The sequence below is a fragment of the Polypterus senegalus genome, chromosome 14 (assembly GCF_016835505.1).
Source record: "Polypterus senegalus isolate Bchr_013 chromosome 14, ASM1683550v1, whole genome shotgun sequence".
In the NCBI taxonomy this organism is placed as follows: domain Eukaryota; kingdom Metazoa; phylum Chordata; class Cladistia; order Polypteriformes; family Polypteridae; genus Polypterus; species Polypterus senegalus.
The window spans coordinates 3070150-3083888 of NC_053167.1; the positions used below are offsets into that span (position 1 = coordinate 3070150).

Sequence of the window (13739 nt, forward strand, 5' to 3'; positions counted from 1 at the left end):
ATCATTTATTTGCTAGTTACAACTTGTGTATTGGCATGCTTACTCGCTCAGCAACACATATTTTACAGGGAGTATGCAGTGCATACTTAAAGCAAAGAAACAGCTTTTTTTAACTAATCGAAATATCAAACATTTCCTAATTTTGCCTAATTTACTGACAGTATAGACTTTACATTTTTTCAAAGGGACAAATTTGCCTTTCCTCATCTAAATAAAATAAAATTGAGTTTGTCATTCTCTCTGTTTGATTTTAGGGAAGATATTGAGTTATTGGTGTTTTTCTCCTGGGTATACCATGCATGAACTTGTCAGTCAAGGAGTGAGATCAATCATCCTTACAAGTGGTACGCTGTCACCACTTTCATCTTTCACAGCTGAGATGCAAATGTAAGTTTTTTTTTTTCATTTTTGAATTTTATCAGGCATTTGTTACCAGATATTATATTACTGATACTCTTAAAATAGTCTTTTTAATTCAGATATGCATTTATAACAATTAGTATACATTGAATATATTAGAACTGATTAAACCTATTCTATTATTGAGTATAGGCTTGGTGCAAAATTATTACAATTGCTAGAAAACATACAGACATCTTCTCCTCCCAATGTAAAGATTCTAGGCCCAATAATGTGTGAGTTCCAGCAGGTTGCTCCCACATGTGCTTGACAGGCAGCAGATTCCGGAGCTGTCATTCTTCCTTTTTCCATCACATAATCTGTGTCTGCAATTCTCCTCATGCTCAGTTGACGTCACTCTTCTTTAAAAAAAAAAAAAAAAGTGAACCTTAGTAACTTTACAGAGGTTACTGTTAAGCACATTTAAGAACTAGGAATGTGCTGATCTAGCAATTGTAATAAGTTTGCACCAAGCCTATACTCAATAATAGAATAGGTTTAACCAGTTCTAATATATTCAGTGTATACTAATTGTTATAAATGCATATCTGAATTAAAAAGACTATGATTCAATACCTTTAAGAGTATCGGTAATATAATATCTGGTAACAAATGCGCTGATCTTCATCTTGTTTCTGAGTTAATGTATGGGGGTCTGTGCTGATAGACATCACCACCCCAGGTCCCATCTCAGTGGAAATTGATTATGCAACTGTGCCTGGTCCCATTTAGTCTCTGCAACATAACTGCAGGTGATTAATTTTTTTCTGACTTACAATGTGAAACAAAAGTTTACAACTACATCTACACATTTCATGGCATATACTGCTCTTAATTAATAGACAATAAACACAAAGAACCACCTCAGAAACAATATAAAGATAAATGGTTACTAGGTAATCATAGATAAGAAGCAGTTTTTTTATATGCTTACAGCTAATTTATCTTACTTTTGCTATATTACAACATACTGACAATTTGTCAAAAGGAAAGAGCTTATGTGAAATATAAAAACATACATTAGATGAAATGGTTAGTATACTGGTACGAGAACGTTAACAAACATACCTTAGTAATTCTGAAGGAATTCCTTCATGAAAATTGTACAGCCTTTGTCCAGTTCTGATGTTTTTGTTGTTTAGTGCTCTTCAAAAATACTACTTTCATTGCTTAAATTGACATTTTGATCATTGGAAATGTCAGGAGTGAGGTAAACACAATGAATTGCTCCCTAACCAGCCGGAGGTACAAAGTATATTTACCCCTTGATGTGTCAATTTCAAATTTTGTGGCAAGGGCTAATTAAGCTGGATGTGGAGTTGAGAGAAATGAATGAAAGAGTAAAAAAGAGTTTGAATGATACTTAGCAATAAATGTCACAAGATATATACACATGTAGGTGTGTGCTATGAGCTTATGTGTTAAAAAAAAAAAAATACAAAATCATTCAGAAGAAATAAATTCATGTAATATTCTTCATATTCTTATAAATTCAGTTATGTCCTTAATGTGAAAGACAATATTGATATTTTACTATCATGTGTCAGTGCTTTTGTGAATTAAATAATGTCCCTAGCCACTTGAACTAATAAACATTGTAGGGTATCCTTTAATTTTTGTGGTTTTCTCTGTGAGATGGTTACTTTTTAGATGTGGAAGTTGGAAGTGGTAGGGAGATTTCAAATACTTGTTTTGCAGACAGGACTAATGGGAATATGCTGGTGTGTGTGTATGCAGATACATACATTATTTTTATAAGTTAGGTGCAAAAATGGCAATCATTGTAAATCAAAAGGAGCCATATTCTAGGAAGGGAATAATCATACCTTACCCTTTTATTCCTATTTTTTTATATGAAATGTAAATGTGCCCCCTTTATTTTGTTCCTATTTACTTTTTTTAATGGCACTTCATATTTATTTATTAAATATAGGTTATATATGTAAGAGGCCACCATTTATTTATAAAGAAACAGAAAATATAGTTAAAATGTATCTCATCATTGCTTTTTCTGATTTTAATAATGACATTTCAGTCATATTGTATAGAACTTAAATGAAGAAAATGTCCACCTGAAATGGACTTAATTTATCCAATTGTGCAGGATGAGCCCTTTGTTTATAAAAATAGGTTGTAAAAAAGTCTAGATAGATTCATACTTTATTGATCTTAAGGGAAAGATCTTTGATTTCACTCTGTCCTTAACAAAGCAACCATATAGTCTATAAATTGTGCATTTGCACATTCTGAATTAGATTTACACTTAAGAATTTTTATGTAACAAAACAAAGTATATCCTTTTATCTACCAATGGCAAATTATATGGTGAGAGATGCTCCAGAGAGTTAATTATCTACAAAGTGATAATGATAAGACCGCATTTGTACAAAAAATGGAAGGATATGAAATTGTATTACCCAACAAAAAGTCAGACTAATAAGTTCAAAACATATGTATTTAAGAAAGAATTCAAATTGAAAATTTAAAATAACGGCAATAAAAGCAGAAAATTTGGTGGTTTAAAATAAATTATTCAGGAGTTGAATAATTACTTTAATTTTAAAGTTGGAAATGTTTCCACTGAAAGTGAATGTCAGTAAAATAAGATAGAGAAATAGTAACAAATATAGTAATGATTCCTAATAAATTTACTGGATATGCTGCATCTTGACTATATTATAACCTTTTTTTACATCAAGACATTTGTTATAAGGAAATCTGCCCCAATTTATTAACAAACTGTTAACTCAATATAGCAATTCAAACTTTATGCTTAAAATCCTGCTGCCTTGCACAAAATGAATTTGGTGAAGAACAAGAAGGAATGCAATTTCTGCATTACCCGCTCCATTCCTTTGACACTTGGAATGATTTTTGACTTGGCTGTCTGCTGTTTACAAATTGAGTAGAAACAGTGAAGATTGAAGGCTGAAATTAAATTTAAATCATCATCCTAGCAGGATTTTACTACCATTTTTAAAGTAATTTTTCTTAACATTAAATAATACCATTACAGTATAGATGAATTCAGTGTTGCTTTTAATATTAATTAACATTTATTTATTTTTTCTCTACAGCTCTTTCCCAGTTTTACTGGAAAACCCCCATGTGATTGACAAACATCAGATTTTTGTTGGAATTATTCCGAAAGGTCCAGATGGTGTTCAGCTTAGCTCAGCATTTGATAAAAGGTAGTAGACATATTTATAGTTAACTGCCATATTGAGACAATAAAATTCAAATAATATCAAGATCCAGCATTGATTCGAGAAAGATGAAAGCAGAGGAAAGATTATTTAATACAGTATTAATCAAATTACTGTAGAATGTGTTGAAGCTTGATATTTTTACATTACAGTAATGTTGGCAGTCTCATTTGGAACAGTGTTTATTGAATTAATTCAGAGTACAGTGCCAACTTTTTTTTTATTTGCATTACATTCTCTGTTGTCTTCTGTACTCTTGACAGAAAAAGGGTATTTATTTTTTGTCAAAATGTTTTGAACACACTTATTTTGCATAAATAGTGATACTGTACTTTTGAATATACATAATTTAAACCAGAGAAACAAGCAAACCAAACTTCCCAAAGTTGTACATTTGATGCAGGAGCCAAAGAGCAGGTAATAGGTATGGCGTTAAATTGAGACAAAGATTGTTGAGCGTATTGTTTCCATCATAAATAAATTGAACTGATAATATACATTTTTGTATATTCTACACAACATTGTCATTGAAAAATGGTCTAATGTGCTTTCTTAGTTGTTTTGACAAAGTAGTCGACAAATATTGTATGGTTATTAGTGTTAGATGTTAAAAATTTGAAGCTTTAAGAAAATATATCTTGTAATGTACATTTTTATTATTCAAAGGTTTTCACCTGATTATATGGCTTCGCTGGGAAATACTGTTGGTAAGTATCTGTGTGAGTACTGTAGTAGTATTCCTGGCTAATGTGGGGATACCATGGAAACTAAGATAAGCAAAGCTAACAAAACAAAACCAAAATTAAAAAAATAAGAAAATTACAGAGTTCATTATAGCGAATATAGAACCCCTCTAGCTGTTATTGTTTGTACACTAGGCCTGCCAGGATGCTGTAAGCTCTGTAATTTCAATGGTTTCGTCAGCAGAAAATTCTCCTCCTACTCTGAATCAGTAAACCCATGCATTCAGAGAGAATGTGCAAACTTAACACATAATCCAAAGTGAGTGAAGTGGCAGAAGTTATTTACAATTGAAATGTTAAACTGTTTCCACCAACACAGAGCCGCAGTTGGTCTTTCCTGCTCCTAGAGCTCTCGACAGAAGCGACCCTGCCCCCATGAGTGACATTAGCTCGTTCCTGCTGAGGCATCATTCCCAACTGCTTGCCTCCTCTCTGTCACACCTGTTCTAGCTCAAACTTGACCCTTCATTATTTTCTTTCCTTCCTTTCCTTTATCCTCTTTCTTTCATCCTTCCTTCCCACCGTCCCTCTCCTGTTCAGGCTCCTGTTATATTTGAGTGGCCTTCAGGTGCCTAAACATGCACCCCAAAGCATGAACAAATCAGCTACACTGTTTATTTCTGCACAAGAGTGCAGGCTCACCAATTCCCTCATCAATACACTGGGGCTGCTCTTCCATACTACTGTGTACCCCTTTGAGCCTGAGCACACTGTTTTTAAGTAAAACCATCATACTGCAACAGATCTCAAACTGCTCTTTACCAAAAGACAGCTGCAACATGTCTTTAGTCTGCATACTGAGCATGAAGCAAATTTCAGATGAACGCTGACAGCCGTGGCATCATCTTTGCACAACTCGCTGGTACACTTCAAATATTTCTGCAAGCAACCCTTGTGATGTTTTTGAGGTTTGCATATTTTTTTTTATGGCAAAATGCATTGGCAGATTGATCAAGAAGCTGACTTGGCAAAGAGAAATTAAAGAGCAGCGATGTCTGCTGAGCATGAAGCAAGCCATTTACATCATAGTAAGAAAAACAACAGCTCCAATATCTTCTAAGCATCAAATGCATTTGGCAAGGCGACCTCCTGGTGCTCATGAGCTACTGAGGTCAGAACCTTGATCATGAGAGGGCTAAATGTCTACATGTTTCGTACTTGATATATACAGTGGAAACTCTGGTCGCAACCTGATTTAGTCATGACCCGAAGTAATTTCCTTCATAGGATTGTATGTAAATACAATTAATCCATTCCGAAACGTATGAGCTGTAGGTAAATTTTTTTTTTTTTTTAAGATTTTTAAGCACAAAAATAGTTAATTATACCATGGAATGGACAGTGTAATAGTAAACTAAATGTAAAAATATAGAATAACACTGAGAAAACCTTAAACAGAGAAAACTAACATTGCAAGAGTTCACACTATAGCCTTACGAACCGCTTGCTATTAACACTTTTAGGTTTTAAGCACAGGGAAAAAAAATTAACATTTGAAAAATCCGTAATTTTTACAAAAACTAATCATTAACAACCAAGAAAACTAACCTTGCATGAGTCGAGTTCTGGCATGAAGGAAGTGAGGAGGAACTGGGTGGAGAGGATATTTCATTTTTGAGGTAAAGTCCCTCTGAGCAATGCACTTCTGACCAGGAACAATGTACTGTACAGGGAGAGACTGAGCACGTGCATAAATCACCGGCACGTACAAACCGGAAGGGAAACGAAATAGAGCACAAAGAGTTCACAGCAAATACACAGGGAGAGGCTGAACACGTGCGGAAATCATCGGCGTGTACGAACTGGAAGGGAAACTGGCTTGTTTGTCACCCAAGTGTGTGGTCGTGAACAGATGCAAAAGTTTGGCGAACTTTTTGGTCGTAACCCGATTTGTACGTGTTCAGAGACGTTCGTGACCCGGGGTTCCACTGTACCATCATTGTAAAGAAATAACTTTGACTTGAAAAATACCAAACAAGGGAGTCAAAGCTAATGCCCAAGACCTATCTTGATTTTTTGGGATTTTTGTTGCATGACCACAATTTGTTGAGAAACACCATAACTAGCTATGTGCATAATTTTATTATGTTTTACTATTTCAGTTATATCTTTGATCAGTAAGATCATGATCTGGATTCTTCCCCCTTTTCTGCAGTGTACACATTTATTATGTAAATGGTTACCATACGTTTTGACAATTTGATCAGCTAAATCATTTTAATTTTAAATGTTTTTGTAAAATGGTTTCCATCCCAAATTAATTCTATTATTTATATATTAAATGAAATATATTTTATTGCTTCTTTCATGTTGAGTTTTTTTTTTTTTGTCTAGCTTCAAGATAACAAGTATTATTTTATATTTATTTATTTTTTCTTTCATCAGTTAATATCGGGCGTGTTGTTCCTCATGGCCTATTAGTTTTCTTTCCTTCATATACTGTCATGGACAAAACCATTGAATTCTGGAGGGTAAGCATATGTATATATATGTCTGCATATGATTAGTCTTTATGTGCTTGAATGTATGAATTTCTTTGCAAAGATGTTTGTGTGTATTTTGATGTACTGTATATACTGTTAGACAGTTATAACTTTATTTGCCTCCAAGGGGAGATTTGGCTTTTTCCAAAAGTTCTTGCATTGAACCAACAGGTACCTGCACTAATTTTCTTTATTCATGATGCCTGAATTTCTCCTCAAATAAAAACTAGTCTTCAGTTAAGCCATAGTCTATTAAGACCATTTGATTAAAGAATAGATAGTCATGATTAAGAATAAAACAACTATGGGAATTTCTTGAAAGAGGGAAATTGGCACCAGTTTTTTCAGCAAAATAACATTCATGAGTGAGTGCCCTGACCAATATTAAAAAAAAAAACCATGCAATTTTGATTTCCTGTGTGTAGTAAGAGACACCTATGTGAACACAGCATGGTTCAAAACCACTGCCCTGCAAAAGAAAAAAAGCCGTCTCTGAAGTTGGCTAAAGACCACCTAAATTAAAGGCTGAGTGTGAAAAGGAATAAAAGATGTAATACTGCTGCAAAGAACTGAAAGTTGAAGGATTTAAAGTGGATACTATTGCCTTTGGTCTTTTCCCCTCATAATTGTCCTCAGACATTTGGAATGAAATACTAAAGGAAAGTGGGTTTGAGTAGAAGTCTCTGATACTGTCATCTCTTGACATCACCACACGTTTTGATAGAAATTTAACATTTACAAATATGTAAATTGCAGATCCCTTACTACAAGAAATGTAGCAATATGTTTACATGATAAACACTCTGTATGAATTTGATTTGGCCATTATTGTGTTTTGTATAATTGACAGATGGGCAGTAGTTAATTTTGCAAGGGAAATATTTGCTGAGCACAGCAGCTCTGGCATGTGGCTGGAACTGTGGACAGAAAAATGATATTGTTTGGCAGTAAGAACTGATTGAGGAAACTGGAAAAGTGTTTCTTGTATATTGAGGTAGAAAGACAATGTTGAGCTGAGTGGCTGTTCTCTTTATAACTTTTATTAGGTTATTTATATAAAATAATTTTTAATAATGTAAGGATGCAGTTTTGTTAAGGGCAACATAAAATTAAGTGGGATGTGATTTTCAGTTTCTTTTTTACTTTTTTTTAAGTTTACTTTTGACATAAAAATATATAAACTTTGAATTATTTCCAGGAGAATGGATGTACTAACAGAATTGAAGATGTAAAGCCAATGTTTATTGAACCCAAGGGTAAAGGTTCATTTAATGAGGTGAGTTTTAAGATATTATATGAGTGTGTAGCAGGCTTTTGATGGCTGGATATCAGATGAGCAGACATTTTGTTAGTAATAGTGGATGTACAGTACATTTTTTCCTTTTGAATTGTTTGAGAAACATTTTACAACAACATGTGAACAAGGATTGGAGGTTTAAAATGGGTTGGCACAATGGGAGTGGTACTGCCTCGCAATAAGGAAACCAGTAAGAAGGGTTCAAGTCCCAGGTGCTCCCTATGTGGAGTTTCTTTGGTTCTTTGGTTTCAATGGTTCTTTCCATTGTTATGTGGGTTTCCACTGAATGCACCAGCTTTCCTCCCATAGTCTAAATACATGCTGCTTAGGAGGACTGGTGATGCGAAAATTGGTCTCTTGTACATGTTTGTGTGTATGTGTGTAAACCCTGCAATGGGCTAGCAACCTGTCCAAATCTTGTTCCTGTCTTCTGGTTGATACTTTCTGGGATATGCTCCAGCTTCTCCACCACCCTTCTCTGTAAAAGCAGGTTTCAGAAATGGATGGTTGGACATGTAATGGAGAGAGATCCTCCATTTACTTGTACTTAAGCTTCAGCTTCAGTAGTATTTTACTTTTACTTGAGTAACTATTCAGATAGGTTCCCCTTCTCTTAGTTAATTATTGTGATTGAGTTCTTTATACAACACTACTACTACAGTAATGGGAAGTGAGAATGGTACTTGCAACAAGAGTATTATTATATATGAAACTGTTGAAATTATGAGTTAATGCTAACCCATAAATCTGTAATTTATGTAAAAATTTCTGACAATAATTTTGCATGATTAATATATTGTAATTTACCTGAGCGAACTCTTTTAATTTGGGGAATAAACTCCAAAGCATTTCAGTTATAAACCTTGATTGAAAACAGGTAGCGTGAAAGGATTGTTGAAATCCATCATATTTGACTTATTTTACACTTCATAGACATGATATTGTGACATCTGTAGTCTAAGTGCATGTTTACTTAATGTTTGTAGTAAAATATCTTTAACCGCTGCATGATAAAGTTTACTTCTCCCTCCCCTATGAATCATTAAGAAAATAGGAAGACATGCATTAAGCAGCAATGCTCTTGGTATTTTAGATTTGATAATAACAATTCTGCTCATTTTAGGTTATCAATGGTTATTACACAAAAGTTAATGATTCATCAATAAGTGGAGCCAGTTTTTTTGCAGTCTGCAGAGGAAAGGTGAGTTACTCCCTCAGTTTTTTTTTAATTTTTTAACAGTTGTTGGATCCTTATTTCTGTAGTGTGCACTTCTCTTGTATCGGGAGTGTTGCTGTCATTTGAGAGTATGTATTGTTTGAATATAAGGCAGTTTCAGAATGACGAGATAACCGTATTGTAAGAATTTACTTAATTATGCTTAATTTGCAGAATACGTACAGAATATGTGAAAAAAGTAATCTTGACCATGAAGAAAAAAAGCTACATTTTTAGGATACCTCAACCTAATGTAGCAGTTATTGAAGTTTAAACCTTTTGTACTAATTTTGTGAACTTACGGAATGGTTTACTAAAAATATTGATGCATAGTTTAAAATCTGCAGTTGAGCTCTACTGAAAGTCACCTTGCTATTCTATTAAAGGAATTATATAGTGGTTCTTAAACATAAAAGTTGCTTGGATGATTGTTTTTGCTGAGTTAGGCACAGTATTTAGAAACATTTTGTTAATATTCCCTGCATTATTCAATTTATTGTATGATTTACTAGTAGATTAAACAGTTTTATCAACCCTGTGTTTTAAAATATATTTTAGTCATTTGACCTTTATTCCTGGGTTATCTGTAAAAGCCTTGGGATATTCAGTACATTAGCATAATACTGAGATATGTTAGAACTGGAAAGGTTTTCATTTATACTTTGCAGGCAATATCAATGCTTCAGTCATTGTTGAAGAACATTATTATCTTTTTATATAATACGCTACCATGGCTGTCTGTTTGTCTGTCCAGGATTTTAAATCACCTGTATCTCGCAAACCGTTTGACCTATTGACCTAAATTTGGTACACATATACAACATGCCATCTAATATCCATTTTAGGAATGATGATTGACCTCCAAGGTTATTCCTCTTTTTATTTTATTTTATTGTTGAATCAACTCTCGGCAATGGCTAGCACAGAGCGGTCATGCAGCGCATGTGTATGGGCGTCATTCTCATCCCTACCTCCTTCGTCGTCTCTTCCTCTACCCCTTCATATCTTAAATTATTTTTGAAGCAGATTGAAGACTAAAGTGCCAGCTTAAGTGAAAAATTAAAGAAAGCGTACTAAGTAATTGCAACAGAAACACTGACTTAATCAGTTTTAACTCGAAAAGATGCCAACGAAAGAAGAGAAGAAGTGGGCCGCTAGGGTGGAGAAAAGAAGAGCTGCTCAGGAAGCAGCAAGCGCATCAACATCTGAGCAAACGAATGCTAAACGTACAGAGAAAGAGAATGAAAACTAGGAATGGTCAAGTCAAGTGTATTCACTGCACGTTATAGTGCAGTGCGCTGTTACTGGTGGTGTTATATTGCAGTGATATTGTGTAGTACAATGATATTATGTGCCCTAAATCATTCCCCAAGAAGAGACTTGAACATGCATATAAATTTGTGACACTTAAAGAATTGGCACAAAGTAACACTTGTTATGCATGACAAACATTGTAGGATAACAGGTACAGTATTGTGTCTTGTGTTCTGCCCACTAAAAGACTGTTTAATGTTCAGCTCAATGTATATTCATAAATCATTTTAAAATATCCATCTTTTATTCTTGATATTCTTTTTTCACCACATTAATTTCCATGCAACTGGTGGTTTAAGGGAAATAATAGAAAGGAATCAAAATTAGACCAGAAAAAAATTTGCTTCTTAATCAAATGTATTTTCTTTAAAAAATAAGAATACAGACCTTTTAGCATTCTAGTCTTTTAAATGTTATCAATATGCCAGTTATAAACATACACATCAAGATACTTGACTCACCATCATTACTGCTGGTGAATTTTTGATAATGTCAGACCCACCCCTGTTTTATTTTATTACTTTTATTTGTTTGTTTGTTTATTATTACATTTATTTGATGTTTTTTTTCTAGGCTAGTGAGGGACTGGACTTTTCTGATACTAATGGAAGAGGAGTTCTCATCACTGGTCTACCCTTTCCACCTCGAATGGACCCTAGAGTTATTTTGAAGATGCAGTTCCTTGATGAAGTAGGAAAGCGTGCTAATGGAATTAAGGTATACTGTACATGCAGCCTCTTGGTCTGTCTAGGTGGAGCAACAGTGTCTGTCCTGCCAAAATAAGGTTCAAGTCAAGAACCAGATTTGCACAGTACATTATTTCACCAGAAAGGACGTACACATACTGTACATGTATATCATCCACAATAGCCAGTTTCATAACGGTCTGATCAATTTATCAAAGTTCATATAGACTAAGGGTGGAAATCAGAGACCTTGAAGGAAATCTTCTTTTTTTCTTTAGCTATTCCCATTATTATATGGGGTTGCTATTTTTGATTAGACTTCTCAAGTACTAATCATGTATAGGTTTCAGCATGATTTTTATGGCCAGATGCCTTTCCTGACACCAAAAAGGAAATCCACTCTAAAGTATGAAAATATATTAATTTTGCACAGCAAATAGTTTAGCCAAGAGTATATGAGACTTTTAATTGGGTACTTCAACAGACATAGTCAGTATACTAAGAATCTCAGTAAATTCTGAAAATCGGTTCTTCTCTGTCTAAATGTGTTGCATTTAAAAAAGATTAAAACAAGCTGAAGTCACTTAATAAAATGAGTGAAAAATGTGCTCTGCTTTTGTTATTATTTCTCTATATGCCGTTGTATAATTAAAATTTACTAAAGGCTTTCATGGTATTAACACAATAGATATTTTATTTGGGACTACTAAATCCCTAATCTTGGCTAAAACAGCTACCTTTAATTTTTTCAAGATCATGTTCTGTCAGTGTCTTTATTGTTATTTTATGACAAAAGTTGTGCGTTTTTTTTTTTTTTTTTTTTTTTTTTCTTTTCTTTATTGCTTTTAGTGCCTGACTGGACAGGAGTGGTATAGACAACAGGCATCACGAGCTGTTAATCAAGCCATAGGAAGAGTAATTAGACATCGTCAAGATTTTGGTGGAATATTTCTCTGTGATCATAGGTTTGAGCTAACAAAGCTTTTATAATTAAGTACTAGTGGTATGCTTTTAGCACATTAAAATGTATGATTTTGCATAGTGAACTTGCTTACTTTCAAATGGAAATAATATAAAATGTAGTTATCTGCATGCTTCTTATTAATTTTAAATTGGGCAATCTAGTTCTATTTCTTCCAACTTGGGACCACATACTTTCCGTGTTCAGCTCAGAAGTCTTTACTGCCCTATATCAACTCACTATTTCTCCCTGGCATCTTCTCAGTCAGCTGTCCTCTGAGAATATTGGACATTTTATCTCTGGTCACAGTTCTCTTCCTCTGTTGTATGCTCCTACCTTGCAGCCCTTCAGGAGCTCCTAGTGGATTTATGGTTGTCACAATGCATGGTCCCCTCTCCCTCCTAGTTCTTTAGTGGGCCCTGGACCTTGTCACTCATTGCAATATAGTTAGAATAATTGCAGTTACCTTTTAAAAGTCAAAAAGTAGTATGTTAAAAATCTGCACAGATTGATTTGCATATTCTCTCATACTTTCATTCTATCCTTTTTTCTTTTGAGCTCTGTACCTAATGTCTGCTGAAAATGACTTCTAAAAGGTATACCATATTGTTGAGTTAATTTTTAAATAAGCCAGACATTTTAATGGGTTTTCATAAGTTGTGTTTTTAAGATTCATGTACTATTTGAATCAAAACATGTGTATTGTGGAATTTAGATTGTTTAATGTTGGATCTAGTGATCTAGCATAGCTGATACATATAGTTTCAGAATTAGCACATGCATTGTTTTTGATTGAAATATTTTTATTACAAAAACAGTTCTTTTGTGGTTTTTTTTTGTTTAGGTTTATGAGCACTGATGCAAGATCTCAGCTGCCTTTATGGGTTCGTCCTTATGTGAAAGTATATGATAACTTTGGTCATGTCATTAGAGATTCATCACAGTTCTTTAGAAAAGTTCAAAAAATTGTAAGTTGAGTCTGTCAGAACTGCATTATTTAAGAATATTAAACAATTATGCTAAGGTGACTTCTCTGTTACTGTGAACTTTAGCAAATGTGTCTACTTCTTTGTGCATGCCCAAGCCCTCTCTGTGTGTCTATCATTAATGGAAGGAAAATGCATGCTAAGTACTGCTTAATATGAACAAATACTTTAACAATTTGGCGAGTTTTCCATAGTTTTTTCTCAGTTTGAACTTTTTATTTATCTTTTATAACTGCCTTCAGTATTTCTATATACTTTTGTTTACTAGAGAGGGTTGTGTTTAAATGTAGAACAGGACCTGTGTGGCATGTGTCAGAGAAACAATAAAGTGAAAGTTGCAGTGCTACTTGGATATCTGTGATGGTCAGCACAGTCCACCTGACTCTCCCTCATTATTCAAAGTGGCAGTGAGAATACTGGAAGTGACTTCATCCATTTACCATATTGA

At 33.9% G+C, this 13739-nt stretch overlaps 1 protein-coding gene across 4 annotated transcripts in view; it reads left to right on the top strand.

Annotated features, from left to right (window-relative positions):
• Positions 1-13739, top strand: part of rtel1 (regulator of telomere elongation helicase 1) — a 105581-nt gene that overhangs the window by 65579 nt on the left and 26263 nt on the right. For all 4 annotated transcript variants that reach the window (XM_039735093.1, XM_039735094.1, XM_039735096.1 and 1 more), the window contains exons 17-25: positions 255-387; positions 3477-3590; positions 4272-4312; positions 6734-6819; positions 8030-8107; positions 9252-9329; positions 11232-11375; positions 12194-12309; positions 13150-13273. In XM_039735093.1, coding sequence (XP_039591027.1) covers positions 255-387; positions 3477-3590; positions 4272-4312; positions 6734-6819; positions 8030-8107; positions 9252-9329; positions 11232-11375; positions 12194-12309; positions 13150-13273 — 914 coding nt within the window. The remainder of the gene's footprint in view (positions 1-254; positions 388-3476; positions 3591-4271; positions 4313-6733; positions 6820-8029; positions 8108-9251; positions 9330-11231; positions 11376-12193; positions 12310-13149; positions 13274-13739) is intronic.